The 17405-nt window shown below is 38.0% G+C and overlaps 2 protein-coding genes across 2 annotated transcripts in view; one reads left to right on the top strand and one right to left on the bottom strand.

Annotated features, from left to right (window-relative positions):
- clip1a (CAP-GLY domain containing linker protein 1a) overlaps positions 1-10234 on the top strand; it is a 30266-nt gene extending 20032 nt beyond the window's left edge. Inside the window, exons 16-21 of the mRNA XM_079251363.1 lie at positions 1685-4138; positions 4876-5013; positions 7221-7368; positions 7482-7534; positions 8688-8815; positions 8905-10234. Of these exons, the coding sequence (XP_079107489.1) occupies positions 1685-4138; positions 4876-5013; positions 7221-7368; positions 7482-7534; positions 8688-8815; positions 8905-9133 (3150 nt within the window). The 3' untranslated portion in view covers positions 9134-10234. The remainder of the gene's footprint in view (positions 1-1684; positions 4139-4875; positions 5014-7220; positions 7369-7481; positions 7535-8687; positions 8816-8904) is intronic.
- Positions 10235-10884: 650 nt separating this feature from the next.
- Positions 10885-17405, bottom strand: part of LOC306764481 (leucine-rich repeat-containing protein 43-like) — a gene marked incomplete at both ends in the record, with an annotated part of 9792 nt that continues 3271 nt past the window's right edge. The window contains 7 exons of the mRNA XM_079251655.1: positions 10885-11045; positions 11334-11436; positions 11656-11868; positions 14442-14581; positions 14967-15135; positions 15230-15393; positions 15504-15742. Of these exons, the coding sequence (XP_079107781.1) occupies positions 10885-11045; positions 11334-11436; positions 11656-11868; positions 14442-14581; positions 14967-15135; positions 15230-15393; positions 15504-15742 (1189 nt within the window). The remainder of the gene's footprint in view (positions 11046-11333; positions 11437-11655; positions 11869-14441; positions 14582-14966; positions 15136-15229; positions 15394-15503; positions 15743-17405) is intronic.

Here is a 17405-nt window from a genome sequence, read left to right as displayed (position 1 = left end):
ACATTTGCCTTAATGATGACTCCTGCTGGAAACTTCTCTTTAGGCAAAGTCTTTCTCTTGAAAATCACCATTGGCGGCAGTTTCTGTCCATTAGCATGGCAGCCAAGCACAATAGTAAAAGAAGACTTTTCGTGCCCCGTTGTGCGTATCGCTACCGTGCTGGTCCCCTTCTTCTCCACAGTGTGACCAACCGGGATGTCGAAGGTGAGCGGCACCTCGTCCATGTTAGTGATGTGGTTGGGCTGGATGCGTTTGTCGGCGATGTGTTTGCTACAGTAAGAGCGGAAAATGTCCAGCTTTTCATTATAATCCGCTGGAAGTTGCTGCGCTACTGTAGTCCTTGTCCAGATGGAAAAATTGCACCGTTTCATGAAACGAAAGCACCAAGACGGACCTCCTTGGAAATGTTCAATTTTCATTTCCTCTGCTAGTGTTAATGCTTTTAGTCGAATGGTGACCATCGAAACGCTTCTCCCACTTATTCTTTGATCGATGATCCACTGCTCCAGTCTTTCCTCCAACTCGGGCCACCTCGCCTTATGTCCGCGGAAACTCAGCTGCGTCTTCTTCACCTGTCGGAGCTCATTTTCCATTTTCCTCCACTTGCGAACCATCGATTCATTAATATTAAATTCTCTCTCGGCTGCTCGATTTCCATGTTGCTTGGCGTAGTTGATGGCCTTCAGCTTAAATTGTGCTTCATAAGCGTGTCTTTTAGCCATGTTTAGGGTTGTTAGAAAAAGGTGTTCTGCATAACGCACATACCTGTTCTTTTATATGCGATCAACGCCCACACTCCCCCCTTTAACATTTTCAATGCACACAAGCATACAAGTATGCCTTTTTAAAAATAGAGTGGGAGCAAAACTGAGTTTGGTTGTGCTTTATTTAAGTATTGATTACAAAGTTGTTGTTTTTTTACCGGTAATCGTCATTAGTCAAACCCATCAAAGTCCTCATCCTCTGTTTCGGAGTTGAACAGCTGCGCTAAATCTCCAGCAAACATGTGAGGTTCACTTTCTTCAATGTCAGAGTCACTTTCCGTGCCGTGCGGCTCCTCGGAAATGATGCCGGCTTTTGCGAAAGCGCGGACAACAGTACCAGCAGACACGTTAGCCCAAGCATCTACAATCCATTCGCATATTGTTGTTGTAAAGGGTTGTAAACGTTAAAGGGTGAACTTTAACGTTTACAACCCTTTACAACAACAAAAACAACAACACGCACACAAAGGGCGCACTGCACGATAGGGCGCGCCGCACATTTTGAAGAAAATCTAAGACTTTTATGTGCGCCTTATGGTCGTGAAAATACGGTAGTTTTATTTTCTTAGAATAGTGCAGCAGGAATATTGGGAGTACTTCTTGATTTAAATGCTGTTTCAAAAAGTCCTTTTACCACGGTTTCCAGCGATATCGTATCAGTTTGCAAATTTGGTCATCTCCATTAGTTCATTTATTCAAGGTTAAAAGATGCTGAAGTGAAAATCTTCCAATCTTCTACTTTTTAAAAACAAAATATTATGTTGTAACCTTTGGTGTGATTTCCATTTTTGATGCTTCTGCAGCTAAGCCTTTCCATTTGCATATCACTTCATATCTGGTTGGTTTATTTTGTATTTGTTCATGCTTTACCCTGGATATATATCCCCCTCCTTTTTTTTCTTTCACCTTTATTTTCCCAGTGTTTTTCTGCTGAACTTGACTCATCCAAGCATGATGTTGAACAATTGTCCCAAAAGCTGGAAAAGCAGAATCTAGAGCTGGAAAAAATGTGTAAGGAAAATAAGGACATGGAGGCTGATAAAGGAAAACTGGAGAAACAGCTGTTGGAACTGCAAAATGAGCTATCTGCTCTTAAAATTAGCTGCAAGGAGCTTTCAGTGCAGAATAAAGAGCTGCTGATAAGCAAGGATGAACTTTTAAAATGCCAAGAGGAGTTACTCGCCAAAAACAAACATTCAGATAAAGAGAGCATTTCTGTAAAGAATGAACTGGAGCAGCTCAAACAACTTCTTCAGGGAGCCCAGGCTGAAAACCAAGAACTGCAGCATGGTAGAGGTGAATTCTTGGCTCAAATTGAGGAGCTTCAAAGACAAAATGCAGAGAAGAATAACTATGTCCTCAAGCATCAACAGGATATCCAAGAAATTGAGGCTAAAAAGAAGCAACTACTTGTGGATTATGAAAATGTTTGCAAAGAGAGGAACCAGCTGAAGGAGGACTTCAATGAAAACTGGACAAAGCTCACGCATGAGCGAGACAACCTAATACTAGAGAGGGACGCTGCTAAAAATGCCCGAAAATCACTTGACTCTAAAAATGCTGAGATGCAGGCAAAACTGAAATCGTTGAACCTAGAAAAAGAAGATGTAACAATGAAGAATACTCAGCTTCAAGCCCTGACAGAAACCCTGACAAAAGAGAAAGAGGAGATGTCTTCGCAAATTCACGTCACTGCACTGGAGAAAAGAAAGCTTGAGACAGAGAATGAGGAGCTTCAGAATAAGTTCGGTCTTACAAAGAAAGACTTGGAGAGCTATATTCGTGAATGTGAAGACCTTAAAGCCTGTAAAATAAGTCTGGCCCAGATGCTGGAAGAATCCAAGACAAGCAGCCAAGTGACAGATTCTGAAAGGCTTGAGCTTCTGCAGGAGAAAGAAAACCTGCTTACAATCCAAAGAAAAGTCTTAAATGAAAAGGAAGAGCTTGTCAGAGAGATACAAGAGGTAAAGGAAAAGCTTCAAGTCTCAACAGAGCAATTGTCTCATTGTAAAGAGAAACTTCAAGAAGCATGTTCTTCATTTGAGCATGAGAGGCAGGCATTGCGCAGTCAGAATTCTGAAACTGAGATGGCTCTACATGAGCTGCGCAAAGAAAAGATGAGTCTGGAGTCGGCTCTAGAACAGCAAAAAATGGATAGTGAGCGTTTGATTGAGGAGAAGGCAGAGTTGGAAAAGGAACACACCAAGGCAACTGCTGAGAGAAATGCTCTCTCTCTTGAACGTGAGAAGCTAGTTAGTGATATCCGAGCTGCTAGAGACCAATTAGATGGATTCACCAGAACAAATGTCGACCTCAGTCAAGACAAGGCTCATTTAATGACAGTGTTGGAGGAAATGAAACGGCAAAAAGATGAAGTGGAGGTTCAGATGATCACGCTGAAACGAGAACGGACAGACTTAGACAATGACCTGCAGAAGCATCGCTCTGTCATTGAAATGCTAGAAAAGGAAAAAGCTGAACTTATTGGAGAGCAGAGTAAGGTAAAAGTGGATTTTGAGAAGTCTAATATAAGTCTTGTTCAACAGCTGGAAAACCTAACAAAAGATAATAATGACCTTCGGTTTCAGCAGACTGAGGCTGAAAAAGAAACTCAGACTTTGCAAAAAGAGAACCAGATACTTCTCCAGGAGATCCACGAGTTAAGAAGTCAGATTAAATCAGTGTCGGAGGCAAAGGGTCTTCTTGAGACCCAGCTGCAAGCTGAATCCAGTGAACGGAATAAAGCAATCTCTGATAAAGATGGCCTTTCCAAAAACATTGAGGAACTTCAAACATCTTTGTCTAAAGCTGCACAGGAAAATGAAGAGATGTCCTCTAACTTTAGGAATGCTTATGAGCAAAATAAATCTTTTATGTTGGAGATGGAGACCTTGCAAACACGCCTGAAGCAGCAAGAGCAAGAAAATAGCCAGCTGACACTAGATAAAGAGCATCTATCATCTCAACTGGAGAAGATGGACAAACAAGTGTCTTCTCTGACCACAGCAAAGGAGGCCCTGTCAGCCAACCAATGCACACTGCAGAAGGAGATTTCTGATTTCCACACAAGCCAACAAAAGTGGCTTACTGAACGTTCACAGCTTCTCGAAGAACTGAAGTGTTTGCAAGCTAGCAATAAACGGCTTGAGATGGATGTAAAGGCTGTACAAACTGAAAAGGAAACTTTGGAAAAACAATACAGGAATGCTCTTGCAGAGGTGTCCGCTTCAGGCATTGTGAAAGAAGAAATTTCCGCCAGCATCTCACAGCTCACAGCTCAGAAGGATGCCATGGAGGCGGAGAGGGATGACGCCACCCAGCGAGTCAGGGAGCTCGAGTCACAGCTAAAAAATGCTATTTCTAAGCAGCTTGAGGTATTTCTCCCTCAGTAGTTATCACTGACTTTCACAATCTATTGTAGCTGGGACTTTGTCGGCATATCACTGCATGCTCGCTGGCTTGTCTTCCTATCCTTTTCATTTTTATGTTTTAACTTTCATCATCCTTTCATTAACCCCTGTTTATACCACTTAGCTCCCAGCCTTTTCCTGTGGGCTTATAACGTGATCTAATCTTGGGTAAAATACCTCTGAATTACTCAATTTATGCATATGTGAAGTGATCTTAATCAGAATAAGCCATTTTTTAAAGTCCTACATAGTCTAACAGACTGGTTTTTTTTTTGTTTTTTGTTTTTTTAAAGTACTCTGTTTTAATTGGCTTGCCTCTTATCTGACTTTTGACACACTAGTTTTCAATTTCCGTTCTGAGGCCACAGGTCATAGACAATATTTCATAGTATATGCCAATTGTTTTTTTGTTTTTTTTGTTTTTTTTACCCTACTGCAGCATTCATTACGTTAATTGTCTATTAGAATCAATTTGAAAATAACAATGTACTTTGAATAATTTTAGCATTTTCTGAATTGGTGAATTAAAATACTTGAGAAATGTTTCCCTTTTAATCCTATTGAAATAATATGCAATATTATAACTTCATTAAATGACTTTCTAATTTCTAATTATTGTAAATTGAGATAATTGTTTATAAACTATGTGCTTCTTTTCATTTTAATATGTTGATTATATCAAATATCCAATGCATGTTTAGGCTACGAAGGCCTCTGGTGAGACTGCTGAAGCTTTTGAACGGCTGACAAAAGAGAAAGCTGTTTTGATGAAGGAAAAGAATGACGCCCAATCTTTGACTGGAGAACTCCAGAGCGCCAAACAGGAGCTGCAGACACAGGTGAGTGACAGGTTTTCATCATCAGTTGTTTTATTCAGTATAATCTAGACAATATATATAACCTATTATTATTGTTTTATGATTAAAAACAGTATTCACTGTCATTTGCATTGATTATTTTGGAGAATTATCAAAAATAACAAATCCACAAAAAGTTGGAAACAAAGTGTATGAAGGCTTTGGTGTTGCCTTTTTTAATCTGTAAAAAAAAAAAAAGAAATTGAAGCACATATCTTTCTGTGTGCAACTTAAGTTTACTTTAATCTTTGTCTTTGCAAAATATGCATTTTAATTTAATAGAAACTTAGCAGAAAACTTCTGCCGTTAGTGCCAATCCACAGATTTTTCTCTGCAGTCAGTTTAGAGTCTAGTAGTCTAATTTTGAAGTTGTGCTCGTCGGAGATTGTAAACTATAATATCCATTCACTGTTGAATGAATTAGAGCTCTGGTTGAAACAGTTTGTGCCACAATGGTGATTTATCCTTTTGTTAAGGTGTTGTCATAATTGAGAGGTAATTCTAAAATAAGGCTGTGAAACTCCACTAATTTTCTGAATTAAAGTTGATGTTAGGACCCTTTACATGATCATTAAAATCAGATATATGTGAGTAATCGGATAATTGTAAAAATATGTGAGGTAATAAACTGCTTGATAGTTTACAAGTGAATGTAGTCTAATGATGAATGGAAAATAACTGAATTTGGCATTATCTCAGAGAAAAAAGCAGATATTGGGCATTGATGGAAAGGCCAATGGATCTATGTATCTGAGTGGAGGAATCTGTAGCTGCATACAGCTCTACCGCATGCTTGTTAGGTAAATGCAGGGTGTGGCGATCAGGTATGTGCTGCGGGAGGAGGAGGAGGGCAGCTGGGAGGAGAAGCTTACGAAATATAAGAAATGAGCAACTCCACTTCGGTCTGAAAGTTTTTATTGGTCAGAGTTTTTACAGATTTACAGTAAACTAAGGGGTCTAACTATATTTCTTATTGTTCATGATTACAAAATGTACAGACTTCTATCAGGACAAGGAACCACTTCACCCAGAGTAAAAATGAAAGTTTCTGAGCTAGGGCTGGCTATTAAAGCAATTTAATCAATTATTTAGAATTTGATTTTTTTGAAGATTTATTTTTTATGAAAATCAAGATTTTTTTTTAAACATTTTTAAAATTTTTAATTTTTTTGCCCCACCAGCACCTTTGGGCTTCCGTAGATCATAGTGACGTCAGTGCATGCATTTTCACTGGTTTCCCATCGAACAACAGCAAAGAAGAGCTTGTTCTCAAAAAAGTGAAACTTTAATTTTTATTACCTCATTCCCAAAGTGGGAAATTGTTTGGATTATTTATTGTCAAAATAATCTAAAAGGAGTCATTTTTTCTCCTTCCAAGAGGTGGCACTTTTATTTATTAATTTATTCGTTTTTTTTAAATGTAAGAATAAAGTTACATAAGTGAAATGACGCCTATTCTCAAATGTATGCTCAAAAACTAAAAACGCGCTCACTGTGGAAAAGCACCAAGTGCAAACATGTTGTGTGTTATATGTTCATTGTTTACAGCGGCAGCACCTGCCATCTTTTACAAGCTTGTGTAACATCTTGTTTAGTTGCACTTTAAATTCAGGTAAACTCCTAGGTTGAACACAACAAAAGCATTTTTGAAAAATAATCATTTTTGACATTTGTAATTTATTTTTTTATTCTTTAACAGTGAATTGGTGAATTTAACAGGGAATCAAATAAAATCGGATTTGGTTTTTAAAAAAAAAAAAAGAAAAACAAAAAGATTTTATTTTTAGGCCATATCGCCCAGCCCTACTCTGAGCAAGATTACCAGCGATAGATTTGATTGGCATTATCCCAACAAGAGAAGTAGATTTTCACTGGAAGCGACACAGAAAACATTTCAGCTGTGTATATATGTTAAGATCTCGCTGAGCATCGGATAAGTTACACAAGACTAAAGTCACCAGTTGTCACCGGGAAAGAAAACTGAGAAAAACAATTTGATGTCTGAGTTCTATGAATCCATATGAGATTAATAAAATTTCAATTGATTGAAATCAATGAACTTATTTATTTATTCATTTATTTTGAACCTAGCTTTATTCTAAAGAATTGTTGATGTTTTGTTTTTTTAAAGAAAAAAAGAAAAGTTTGTTCAGTGTTTATCATCGCGGGTTATTTTATTTTTTTTCTAGCTGGCTGCCCTGCGTGTAGAAAGTGCCTCAGCCAAGACACTCCAGAGTACAGTTCAGGCTTTGGAGCAGGACAAACTTAAACTACAGGAGCGTGTTCAGAGGCTGGAGAAGGATCTGGCTGCCGGATCCGACGGCATCAAGTCCTCAGGTAACACTGGAATAAACTCTGAACCACAGCTTGTATTTCTTGTAGTCCTAAGATTGGTTGTAGTTAAACTGTGGGGAAAAATGATGAATATCTGGTTTGTTTCTATTTTCTAGGTGATGCGATTTTGGACCAGATGAAGGAAGATAAGGAGACTGCAGAACGCCAGGTAAGTACTGTAAGAACTAACCTAAATGGAACAAATGTTGTGCCTGGATGGATTTATTTCTTTTTTCTTGAATTCCATTTTCCTTTATTGCCATTTACATTCAGCATAATGATGCTTTCCTACCCTGCCTGTTGAATCTTGACAATAATTCAGTCTCTTAGCATTAGCATAATTTTTTCTCTTGTGGCAGCTGTATGGAAACATTCTTACTGAATGTTATTAATGTGAGCTGTGACTGACTATATGAATGACTCAAATACAACTATACACTCCTTCTCGTAGCAAGACACTATAGTTTACAGTTCTGTGTGGACTCATGTTACAGTATAATATTTTACAGAGGTGAAGTGGGCCTAAATTGGTTGGAAATTGTACTAAAGCTTCTCTCACCAGTGAGGAATGCTTAAAAAACACTGGTGGGATGAGTGTACCATCAGCGTGTCGGCTTTCACCTCCTTTCTTTCCATTCAAAAGTGTTATACTGTATTCCCTGTGTCTGTGATAACATAAGTGTGTTGTCTGGCAGAAGGTGGGTCCTAATATGAAATTTTTCTCTCCCCCTTCTCTTTTTAATAAATCCAACTCTTCTCCTCTGCCCTGTTTCTGATGTTGGCAATGCTACACCACCATCAGGCAGCGGTTTGTTAATGTTTTCATCTGCTTTATTTGTGCATGTTTATCACTGTGGCTCTTATCTCATCCAGTTGGTGTTAAAACTAGAAACTGTCAAAGATGAATCATGCTTGATTTCTTAATGCATTCAGTTTTCAAATTCTCACTTACCACTGAGGTTTTTATCAAACATCAGGTCTGTGAGGTTCGTTAGCAATGCTCATCAGTGTGGGCGTTTTGTTAACTGTCCTTTGACTCATTTCAAGTCTTGATTTCTCTTTGACAACTCACAATGGCATGTCACCACTCATCACAAATAGGGTCATTTTGGAGGGATGTGGCATTAGAGTTACTCTTATTATTAGTAACACTATTGCTCTTGTCAAAGAGGGCAAATACGTGGAATATACAGTAATACTGGGGGGGGGGACTGAACAGATGATCCTATATACATTTTTATATGTAAGAACGTTTGTTGGTCTATGAAAAATAATTCATCAGTTCTGGCAGAGATGATTGTACAGTTGTTTCTTTTTCACAGATTGAATTCCTCAATTCGGTCATTGTTGACCTCCAGAGGAAGAACGAAGAACTTAAAGACAAATTAGAGAAAATGGCAGCTGCAGCTCTCAATGGGAATAATCAAAGTGAACTGGATAACTATGATAGGTAAGTCTGATTGACAACAGGCTTTAAGTTTGCCTGAATGTAAGTTGTGGACATTAAGTTTCATTTGGAGCTGCTCATTCTCTCTGCAGCAATGATAAGCAGCCCGCAAAGAAAAAGCCTCCCCCAAGACTGTTCTGCGACATCTGCGACTGCTTTGATCTCCATGACACTGAGGATTGTCCCACGCAAATGCAGATGCCCGACACCCCTCCACACACCACCTACCATGGCAATAAGGGTGAAGAACGGCCCTATTGCGACATCTGTGAGGTCTTTGGACACTGGACCGAATCCTGTAACGATGACCAGACCTTTTAAGCCTTTTCAACCCCTTGTTCGCACAATCAGTATATTTGCACATCCTGTTTGTTATGCTGTGTGTTTGGGGTCTTTGTCTGCGTGTGTGCATTTTGTGCTTGTTTTTGCCAAGCATCTTTGTTGCCCAAGCCAGCCTTCAAGCGCTCTTATCGGAGAATGGCCTCCACAGAATCTTTCCAAAAATTCAGACATTCAGAAAAGTACTACATTGAGCTTTTTGGTTGTGATTGTAAATGACTGCCGAAGGAGAACGTCTAGTGTTTGTGTGAGTGAGAGTCAGTAGAAGCAATGGTCTGCCTCAAATCAATTAATTTATCAGTATCCTAAAATTGTTTGCACAGCTCGTCAGAGGGTTACAAAGATAATATCACAAAGGGTGTTTATTTGAACTGTAAAATACTTGATTGAAAAAAATGTCAGTGTGCAAAATAATGGTGAGCTATAGTTTATTTTTTTATGCCTGGGAACTCTATGTACTCTTGAAAGGTTTTAATAATGTGTAACTGATGGAGAAGAAACTTTCTTGTCTGGAGAAAGGCAATGAAACAGAGTTCTGTTTGGCTTTAATAAGAACTTTTCTATGCTCTTCTAGGGACTGCTGAAAGATTGGTAAGACAGATCGGACTTACTGTAATCCTTCAGTTTCAGTTATGGCCTTTTTAAAAGAACTTTCTTATTGATTAAAAAGGACTTCTATTGAGATCATCTGAATAATTTTGGCATTTCTTGGAATATGTTTTGACTATATCTGTATAAAAATAAAGATTGTGGATGAATAAAAAAAAAAAAAAAAGATTTTGTATTATTTACTATTGTCTGCAAGCATGTAATCTTTGTATATAAACTATCTTTATGATGAATTTATATTGTGCTTGAGAGATTTGTAGTTACTGAATTAGTTTTTGGGAGATGTCCAGAAAGCATCCTCTGGTCACCTCATTTGTCTCTTTCTGATAGAAAAACACTTAATACTTTTTTTTAAATTCTGTTCAAGATATTTTCTTGTCTAAGCGTGAAACCTTTTGCTTTTTATTTAAAAATATTTATTACATGTTTTGCAGTAGTCAACACAATTCCTAGAATAAATGGATATGAACAGGATCCCCCTTTAGTATTTGCCTATTTCTAGCTGTTGATGTCCTTATTTTTGTTGCATGTTAATTAAATCTGATAAAGGTGACTTTACCAGGCGTAAACAGTGCATTATAATTGAATGAGGCATGTTCTGAACTGTTCTTGTACTACATTGGGAGCTTGAAAGTTTGTCCTTGCTAAATAATATAACTGGATAATTCATTTCAGTGCTGGGCAGAAAATAACCAGTTCCATTTGACCTGGCTGCCCAATGAAAAGACATAATCACATACATTGTACAAGTAATACTGACTTAAATGAGAATATCAAGTATATTTTTTTTTTGGTCAAACATGTTTCTAAATGTATAACATGACCAAGATGCAAGAAAGCCACCCAGACATTTAATATTAACTTCTAATTTATGTATTTTCATTCAAGTTTTTTAAAATATAACTCTGGAGCTGATTGTCCAGAGAAAACTGCTGAACAACATAATAGTCAGTCCTTTATATCTTCTATAAAAACACAAGGTGTTTTTATTGGGTGGCTTCATGAAGTTTATTGTAAGACAGAAAAATACTTTGTCACAGCAGTCCATGTGGTAAAAATAAAAATTCACTGGTTTCCCAGCTGAAAACTGAAATCTAAAGTAAACTGAAGTTTGCTGCAAGGATCTAGGAACTTTGGTGTGGTGGTACGAGAAGATGGGCTTCAGATACCGATTTCCATTTTTCTAGCTCCACACTTAGCTCCACAGTGACTGGTTCCACTTGGACAGGTACAGAGTTGTCTTCATGTACATCCACATCTTTTTGCTTGCTTCCTTTTTTTTTGCCTGCATGTACAAGATCAAACAAGGCTCATGAAAAGTTTACTAATAATCCAAAACACATCGTATTTCTGTTTACATTGATCTTTTATACCCCGGTAAAATTAATGTGTAGCACATCATGAAAATTATATATAAAAATGACTTTTCATTATCAACCAAATCAGCCTTCATTCTCAAACTGCTGCAGAATGGGTTTTTTCCCCCCCAAAATATCTTCTATTGCTTTCTATCAATGTCAAAGCCATGTTCAGGTTATATGTAGGTGTCATATTGTTTAAAGGTATAGTTAACCTTTTGAAGTGACAGTATTTTTCTGTGCTGGACTACTGCTTCCTCGCTGTTTTGGTTCCTTGTCATCCTTCCTCTTCTCTTCTTTTATTTTCTTTCCCGAATCCTGCAAATGAATGTAGAACACAGCAATCCAAATAAATCTCTGTTTTACTACTGAAAAATCCTGCTGACTGTCCCACACGTTTTGTTTGACAGTTAATTTAAAAAAATGGATCTGTGGTGTTCCCATTGAGTGTGTCCACACCAGTACCAAATAAACAGAGTAGAAAATGACCTACAGATCAGCTATTGTTTGCCTCTAACTTAAAGCATGTAAACTTGCCCTTTCAAGTGTTTGTGAAGCCTCCATCTCAGCATCCATGTGCGAGAACACAAAGTTACAAAGGACGCTGATCTTCTGACCTCCTTTGACTAGACTTTGTAGTGGAACGTATGCAGAGCCAAGGACTCTTCTGATGGGGGCGTCTTGGATCATTTCTGGTACAGATTTCCTCTTTTTGTCTTTAGACTTGTCTTTGGTCAAAGCAGATTTGACCTGCGGTTGAAGAAAAATCCACAACATTGAATTTAAAAAAATTTTTTTTTAACATATATCACCAACTAGCCCATTAAAAGGTAAAAGTAATGATTCTGTTATAACAATTACAATATCACACCAAGGTCTGGTTCATGTGGGACTAGCAGTGTGTTATGGAATGGGAATAACATGATTTATTTGTATTAATAATGACAATGCATCTGACAATTTTACTACAGTCATACTGTTGTAATACAGTATGTTCAGAATATGGGCAACCTTTGCATATAAGATGAAAAAAGCAAGGAATGAACTGAAATAGTTTGTCAGGGTGGCAGTGTGCTGTTTCAAAACTTGAACAGTATATGCGGCTTAGTAATAATAGCTCCTTTGCAGATGTGCCAGTGACTCAAACAACATGCGTTAATGTAACCCCGTAGCATCATGCTTATTTCTAAACTGTGCTCTGATGACAACACAGGTTGTCCTGTCCCACTTTAGAGTAGAGTACAAGACACAGTCAAGATTTTCAGAAATATCACTCGACAGTGTTATACATTCTTAAATTTCATTTGAAATTAGCTCAGATTGAGACAGTGTTTATTGGTTATGTTTGCAGTGAGGTTTTGTTTATTTTTCTTGTACAACTTGAAGACCAAAGATCATAATAACATAATAATTTTCAGCCATCATAGACCTTTTTAGTCTTTTTTACTTTTGTTTTATCAAGTAGGTTAAAATGACCTTTAGTTAATTTATTTGTCATTTATTTTACATTTGATTCAACATTTAATTGATTGATTGAATTTCCTTTTGGGGATTAATAAAGTATTTTTCATTCATTCATTAATTACTTAGGAGCACAAGAGTGTAAGATTTGCTGAAGGGTTCACTGGGAATTTGCTCAAAGGCACATCAGTAGGACTGGCAGATTAAATATAGTGACCTCCCTGTCACCTCCACTCTGTCACTCTGCAGCTCAGTCAGGGACCTTAACACAGCCTCATCTGCCTCCCTACACTGACACCTCCTCTCCTTCCACCTGTAGCCTGTCAGTGTCCTGCAGTCAGTGAAGAAACAACTGGAGTGACTGAACTGGAACAAGGCGGCAAGTCCAGGTGGTGTCAGTTCCAGGGCTCTGAAAACCTGTGCAAACAACTGCAGTAGATTATTTAACCTCTTTTCAACACCTGTCTGAATGAAAGAGTTCTTGTGCTATGAAAAACATCCTGCCTTGTTCCAGTGCCTCAAAAATTATAACCAACTGAGATGAATAACGACACACCAGTTACCCTGACAACTCACATCATCAAAGTCCTTGAGAGACGGTTATTGGCTCACCTCAATAAACAAGTGAACCCCTTTCATGACCCACTAAAGTTTGGTTATTATAATGAGCTTGGGGTTGACAATGCCGTTGTCTACCTGCTTCAGAGAGCCCTCTCTCTCATCTGGACAATTCAGGAAGCACTTTGAGGATCACGGCCTTTTATTTTTTAAGTACTTTTAATACAGTTCAACCTCATCTGTGAAAAGATACATAAATTCCAGGCGGATACCTCCACAACCACCTAGATTTATACCATAAAACAGAACACAGTCTGTACGACTTAAAGGTTGTGTGTCCTAGATGGTAATCACTGTTCAGCAGCACTGAAGCACCACAAATGACTTTAATCTCACCATCTCACCTCATTCTTTACACTTCAGGCTTCCGATACAACCCCGAGTCCTGTCATCTGCAGAAATACTCTGATGACGCTGCAATTGGGCAAGAAGCTGAGTACAGAGAACTGATCAGTTTGTGAGATGGTACTGAAAAAATCACCTCAACTTGAATACAAACTAATCAAGAGAAATGATTGTTGACTTCATGAGAACCAAGAGCAAACAAAACATCCTGTGAGAAGAAGTGGATGTAGTGGAGGAATACAAGTATCTCAGAGTGCAGCTGTACAACAAACTAGACTGAAATACCATAAAGATCATTCAATGTCCATTGCAAGATGTTTCATACATCCTATATGTCTGTTTCAGAAAGTGAAATCAGCTTTGCAGCCATCTGTTGGGACAGCAGCACCAAAACCACACACTTAAACTGATTAAGAAGGCTGGTTATGTGCTGAGGTTAACTCTGGAGTCACTGGTGATGGTCCAGGAAAAAAAGCGAAACAAGCTGCTGTAGATAATGGACATTTTTTTGCATTCTCTCAACGGCACTACAGAAACAACAGAATGTGTTCAATTTGAGACTTTGTGATGTTCAATCCAAGACAGAGAGGAACCAGAAAATTCCTCTAGTAAATTATTATTTTGTTTTTTGTATAGAAATTAGTTATAATTAGTTCAGGATTCCCTGATAAACATATCATCAGAATCATGAACTCACAGTTCAAGATTTTGCTGAAATTAAATGATGAACTCACTTCTTTCCCCTTCCCGCCTTTCTTCTCTTTTACAGCTTGGCTGGGTTTGGCTACTGGGGCGTCTTTAGGGACCGCAGGCCATGACAAGATCTAAACCATACATTTCTATGAATGCACCTCACCACACTTTACAGTTGAAACCATCAATATGTCTTATATCTGAACCTTTTCTTCCTCTAGCCTGAGATAAAGTCCTTGATGGAGGAATTTTCTGAAGTCTCCCAGATCACAAACAACAAATGTTTGTGTGTCGCTGAAGTTCATGCACTCTGACCATGACAGTTTTGACGTGGAGTGCTGTGACACTGAAAAAGATAAATGATAAGAAATGTGTCATGATCTCATATTTAAATGACAAGTCTGAGGTAAAACATGAAAAAGGGACATTTATAATAACTGCTAATTGAGAAACGATCCGCTTCATCATCCTCAATTGACCACTGGATGTTCTGACTTGAACTTGAGCAATATCCATGTTTAATTATACAGGATATGTTACCAAGTTGCATTAATATAAACATTGTGCTAACAGTTCATTACCCTTTTTAACCCCCCTTATTGATATTCTGTAGGTTTTATAGCTATTTAGTCAGCTTGATCAGATCTATTGCTGTATGCTTCATAAGGCAAAAGCCTGACAGCTAGATTCTTGTCCAGCTAAGCTTGAGGAAGTATTAAAAGTATTCTTACAGTGTACATTATCAAAGCTGCTTTCATCAGCATTGCAGACTTCAATATCTGGTGTACAAGTCTCTCTTTCACCGTTCTTGTTTGACTGTAGGTCAGTGTCACTGGAGCCGTCCTCTGTCACTTGTGCTGTGGATTCGGTGTCGAAGTTGGACTTCGGACTGTCAGATTTCTGTGAACAACACCATATACATACATGCATAAAATGTCAGGCACTTGCATAAATTAAACACACTGTTGGGGAAAGACAACAATTATATCATCACCATGACATCAGTTGTATGATGACCACAGAACTTGTATGTGATAAAATATCTGTAGGTGACAACTGGAAAGTCAGAAGCTTTGTCATCCACGCTCATCAGTGGGTCTGGCATTCCCCTCATCCTGCCGACTATCACTGTGGCCGATGCTATGTCCACGATCACATCTGTTCAAATAAAAATGATCCTATTTTGTAAACTGTAAGTTTCCTCTTTGTGTGCATTTAACAAGACAGCAAGAGGTAAAATGAGCTCACATCACAGATATCACACTCACCTCTCACCTCAGCCAAACCCTTGAAATGATCTCTTTCCTCAGGGGAGATCCATGAGGTGTCGAGACAAACAAGCCGTGGAAGACTGTCCACAGTGAAGCCTGGATATCCTGGTGCAAGGGTGAGGGGGTTACCTTCAAGCAACAGTGTCTTGAGGCATGGGAGAGTGCTTAAAGCATTCATCAAGGTCCGCTGTTCCTTGAAGTCACAGTCACTCAGGTCCAAACACACTAGTTGTGGCCTGAAGTCACAGAAGTCACTGGTATTACAGAACTATGTGGAGCATTTAAAAGTAACTTTTAATGCAGCAATGCAAAGGAAAATGTGTGGAACCTTTTAAACAAATATCATTCAACAACAAATCATGGAAATTGTGCAATATGCCCAAAGGTGCAACTGAAAAGAGTAATTTCAAAGTAATTTTAAAGTTTCTCTTGAAATTGTGAATAACACAAAAAGTACATTTATGGGGCCCTGCGAGGGACTGGTGAGCTGTCCAGGGTGTACCCTGCCTTTCGCCCAAAGACTGCTGGGATAGGCTCCAGTTTCCCCACGACCCTTAATTGGATTAAGCGGTTAGGGGAAAAAATGAATGAATGAATGTAAATTTATGGGATAAACTTTGTGCCACCAGGGAGCAAATCTAAATTCTTTATAGCTGAAAATGAATTGTTAGCCCATTTGAATAATTGCTTTAAAAATTGAATTTGAATTACTGCATTTGATATTGAATCTTCAACAAGATTTATTGTTGTAAAATTGAAACTTTTGTATTTGAAACAATTGTTTTTCTAATTCATTTTACTGGTTTAGTTTCACTTCTCCCCAATCAAATTGAGATCTAAAATTCAAATTCAGATCTAAAATACAAATTCAGATCTGAAATTCAAACTTTTGAGGCACACATCCGGGACCTGACATGAAGCAAAACCAGTCGATTGCTGATGGCGCAGTCTAACCTCAGTTTTAAAGATGCATTGCCCGTTATGTTTGGTAATATTGGTATTAAAGAAATAAGAAGGTTTTTTATTAGCTTTAGCATATTTCACATTTGCCTTGTTTAGTTTCAAATTAAACAATTCATATTCAAATATAAAGAATTCAGATTCACTTCCTAGTGGCAAAAAGTTTATCCCAAAGTTTATATTATTTATGAATTAATTGCGATGTAACCTCAAAGTGAAGTAAAATAATGCCACTTATGTGCAAGTTTAGGTCTAATTGTCTGTTTTTGTTTAGGTGTCTTGATCCTCAGCAGGATGTGTGTGGGCAGCCTTTTACATATCTATGCTCAGGGCTTAATTGTTTCAATCTGCCTAAACTACAGGCACTCATTTTCAGATTTCTATTTTGATGCAAATGGAGAAATATGAGCATTAATAGGAAACATTATACAAGCATTTGGGCATCTTCAGTGGCTACTTACTATAACAGTCTTATATGAAAGTCAGCGGAAGGAACATTTAAAAGGGGAGCTATTGTGCTGAATTTCTGTTCCAATAAAACCTCTGAAAACTGTCAGCTAGGAAAAAAGTTATATTGTGTCCTTTGATGTGCGGAAATTTGTATGGAAACCCATGATTTAAGATGAACTCTGATTTTGTAAAAGTGGGAACTCTACTTTAAAACAAAGTAATGATCTGGAGTGGGGTTTTCAGTGGTGTGATAAAAAAATTACCTGCTTATCAGTGTCTAACACAGTCGTCACTGTCATCATTAACTGATCGCTTTGTTGCTCAGTGAGTGACACCAGTGGAAAATTGTGATTAATCAGCCCAATTATGAAATTAGGATGCAGACAACAACGGTCTTGAGTCATGTCCTGTCATGGTGGCATGTCCCCATTTTAAAAGTTGATAATCAACTTTGTTTTAACTGGATTTGATTTGCCTGATTAAAACCCG

This window comes from Telmatherina bonti, assembly GCF_933228915.1.
Source record: "Telmatherina bonti genome assembly, chromosome: 13".
Lineage (NCBI taxonomy): Eukaryota > Metazoa > Chordata > Actinopteri > Atheriniformes > Telmatherinidae > Telmatherina > Telmatherina bonti.
Note: the sequence above shows the minus strand (reverse complement) of the source record. Positions and strands in the feature narration are given on the sequence as shown.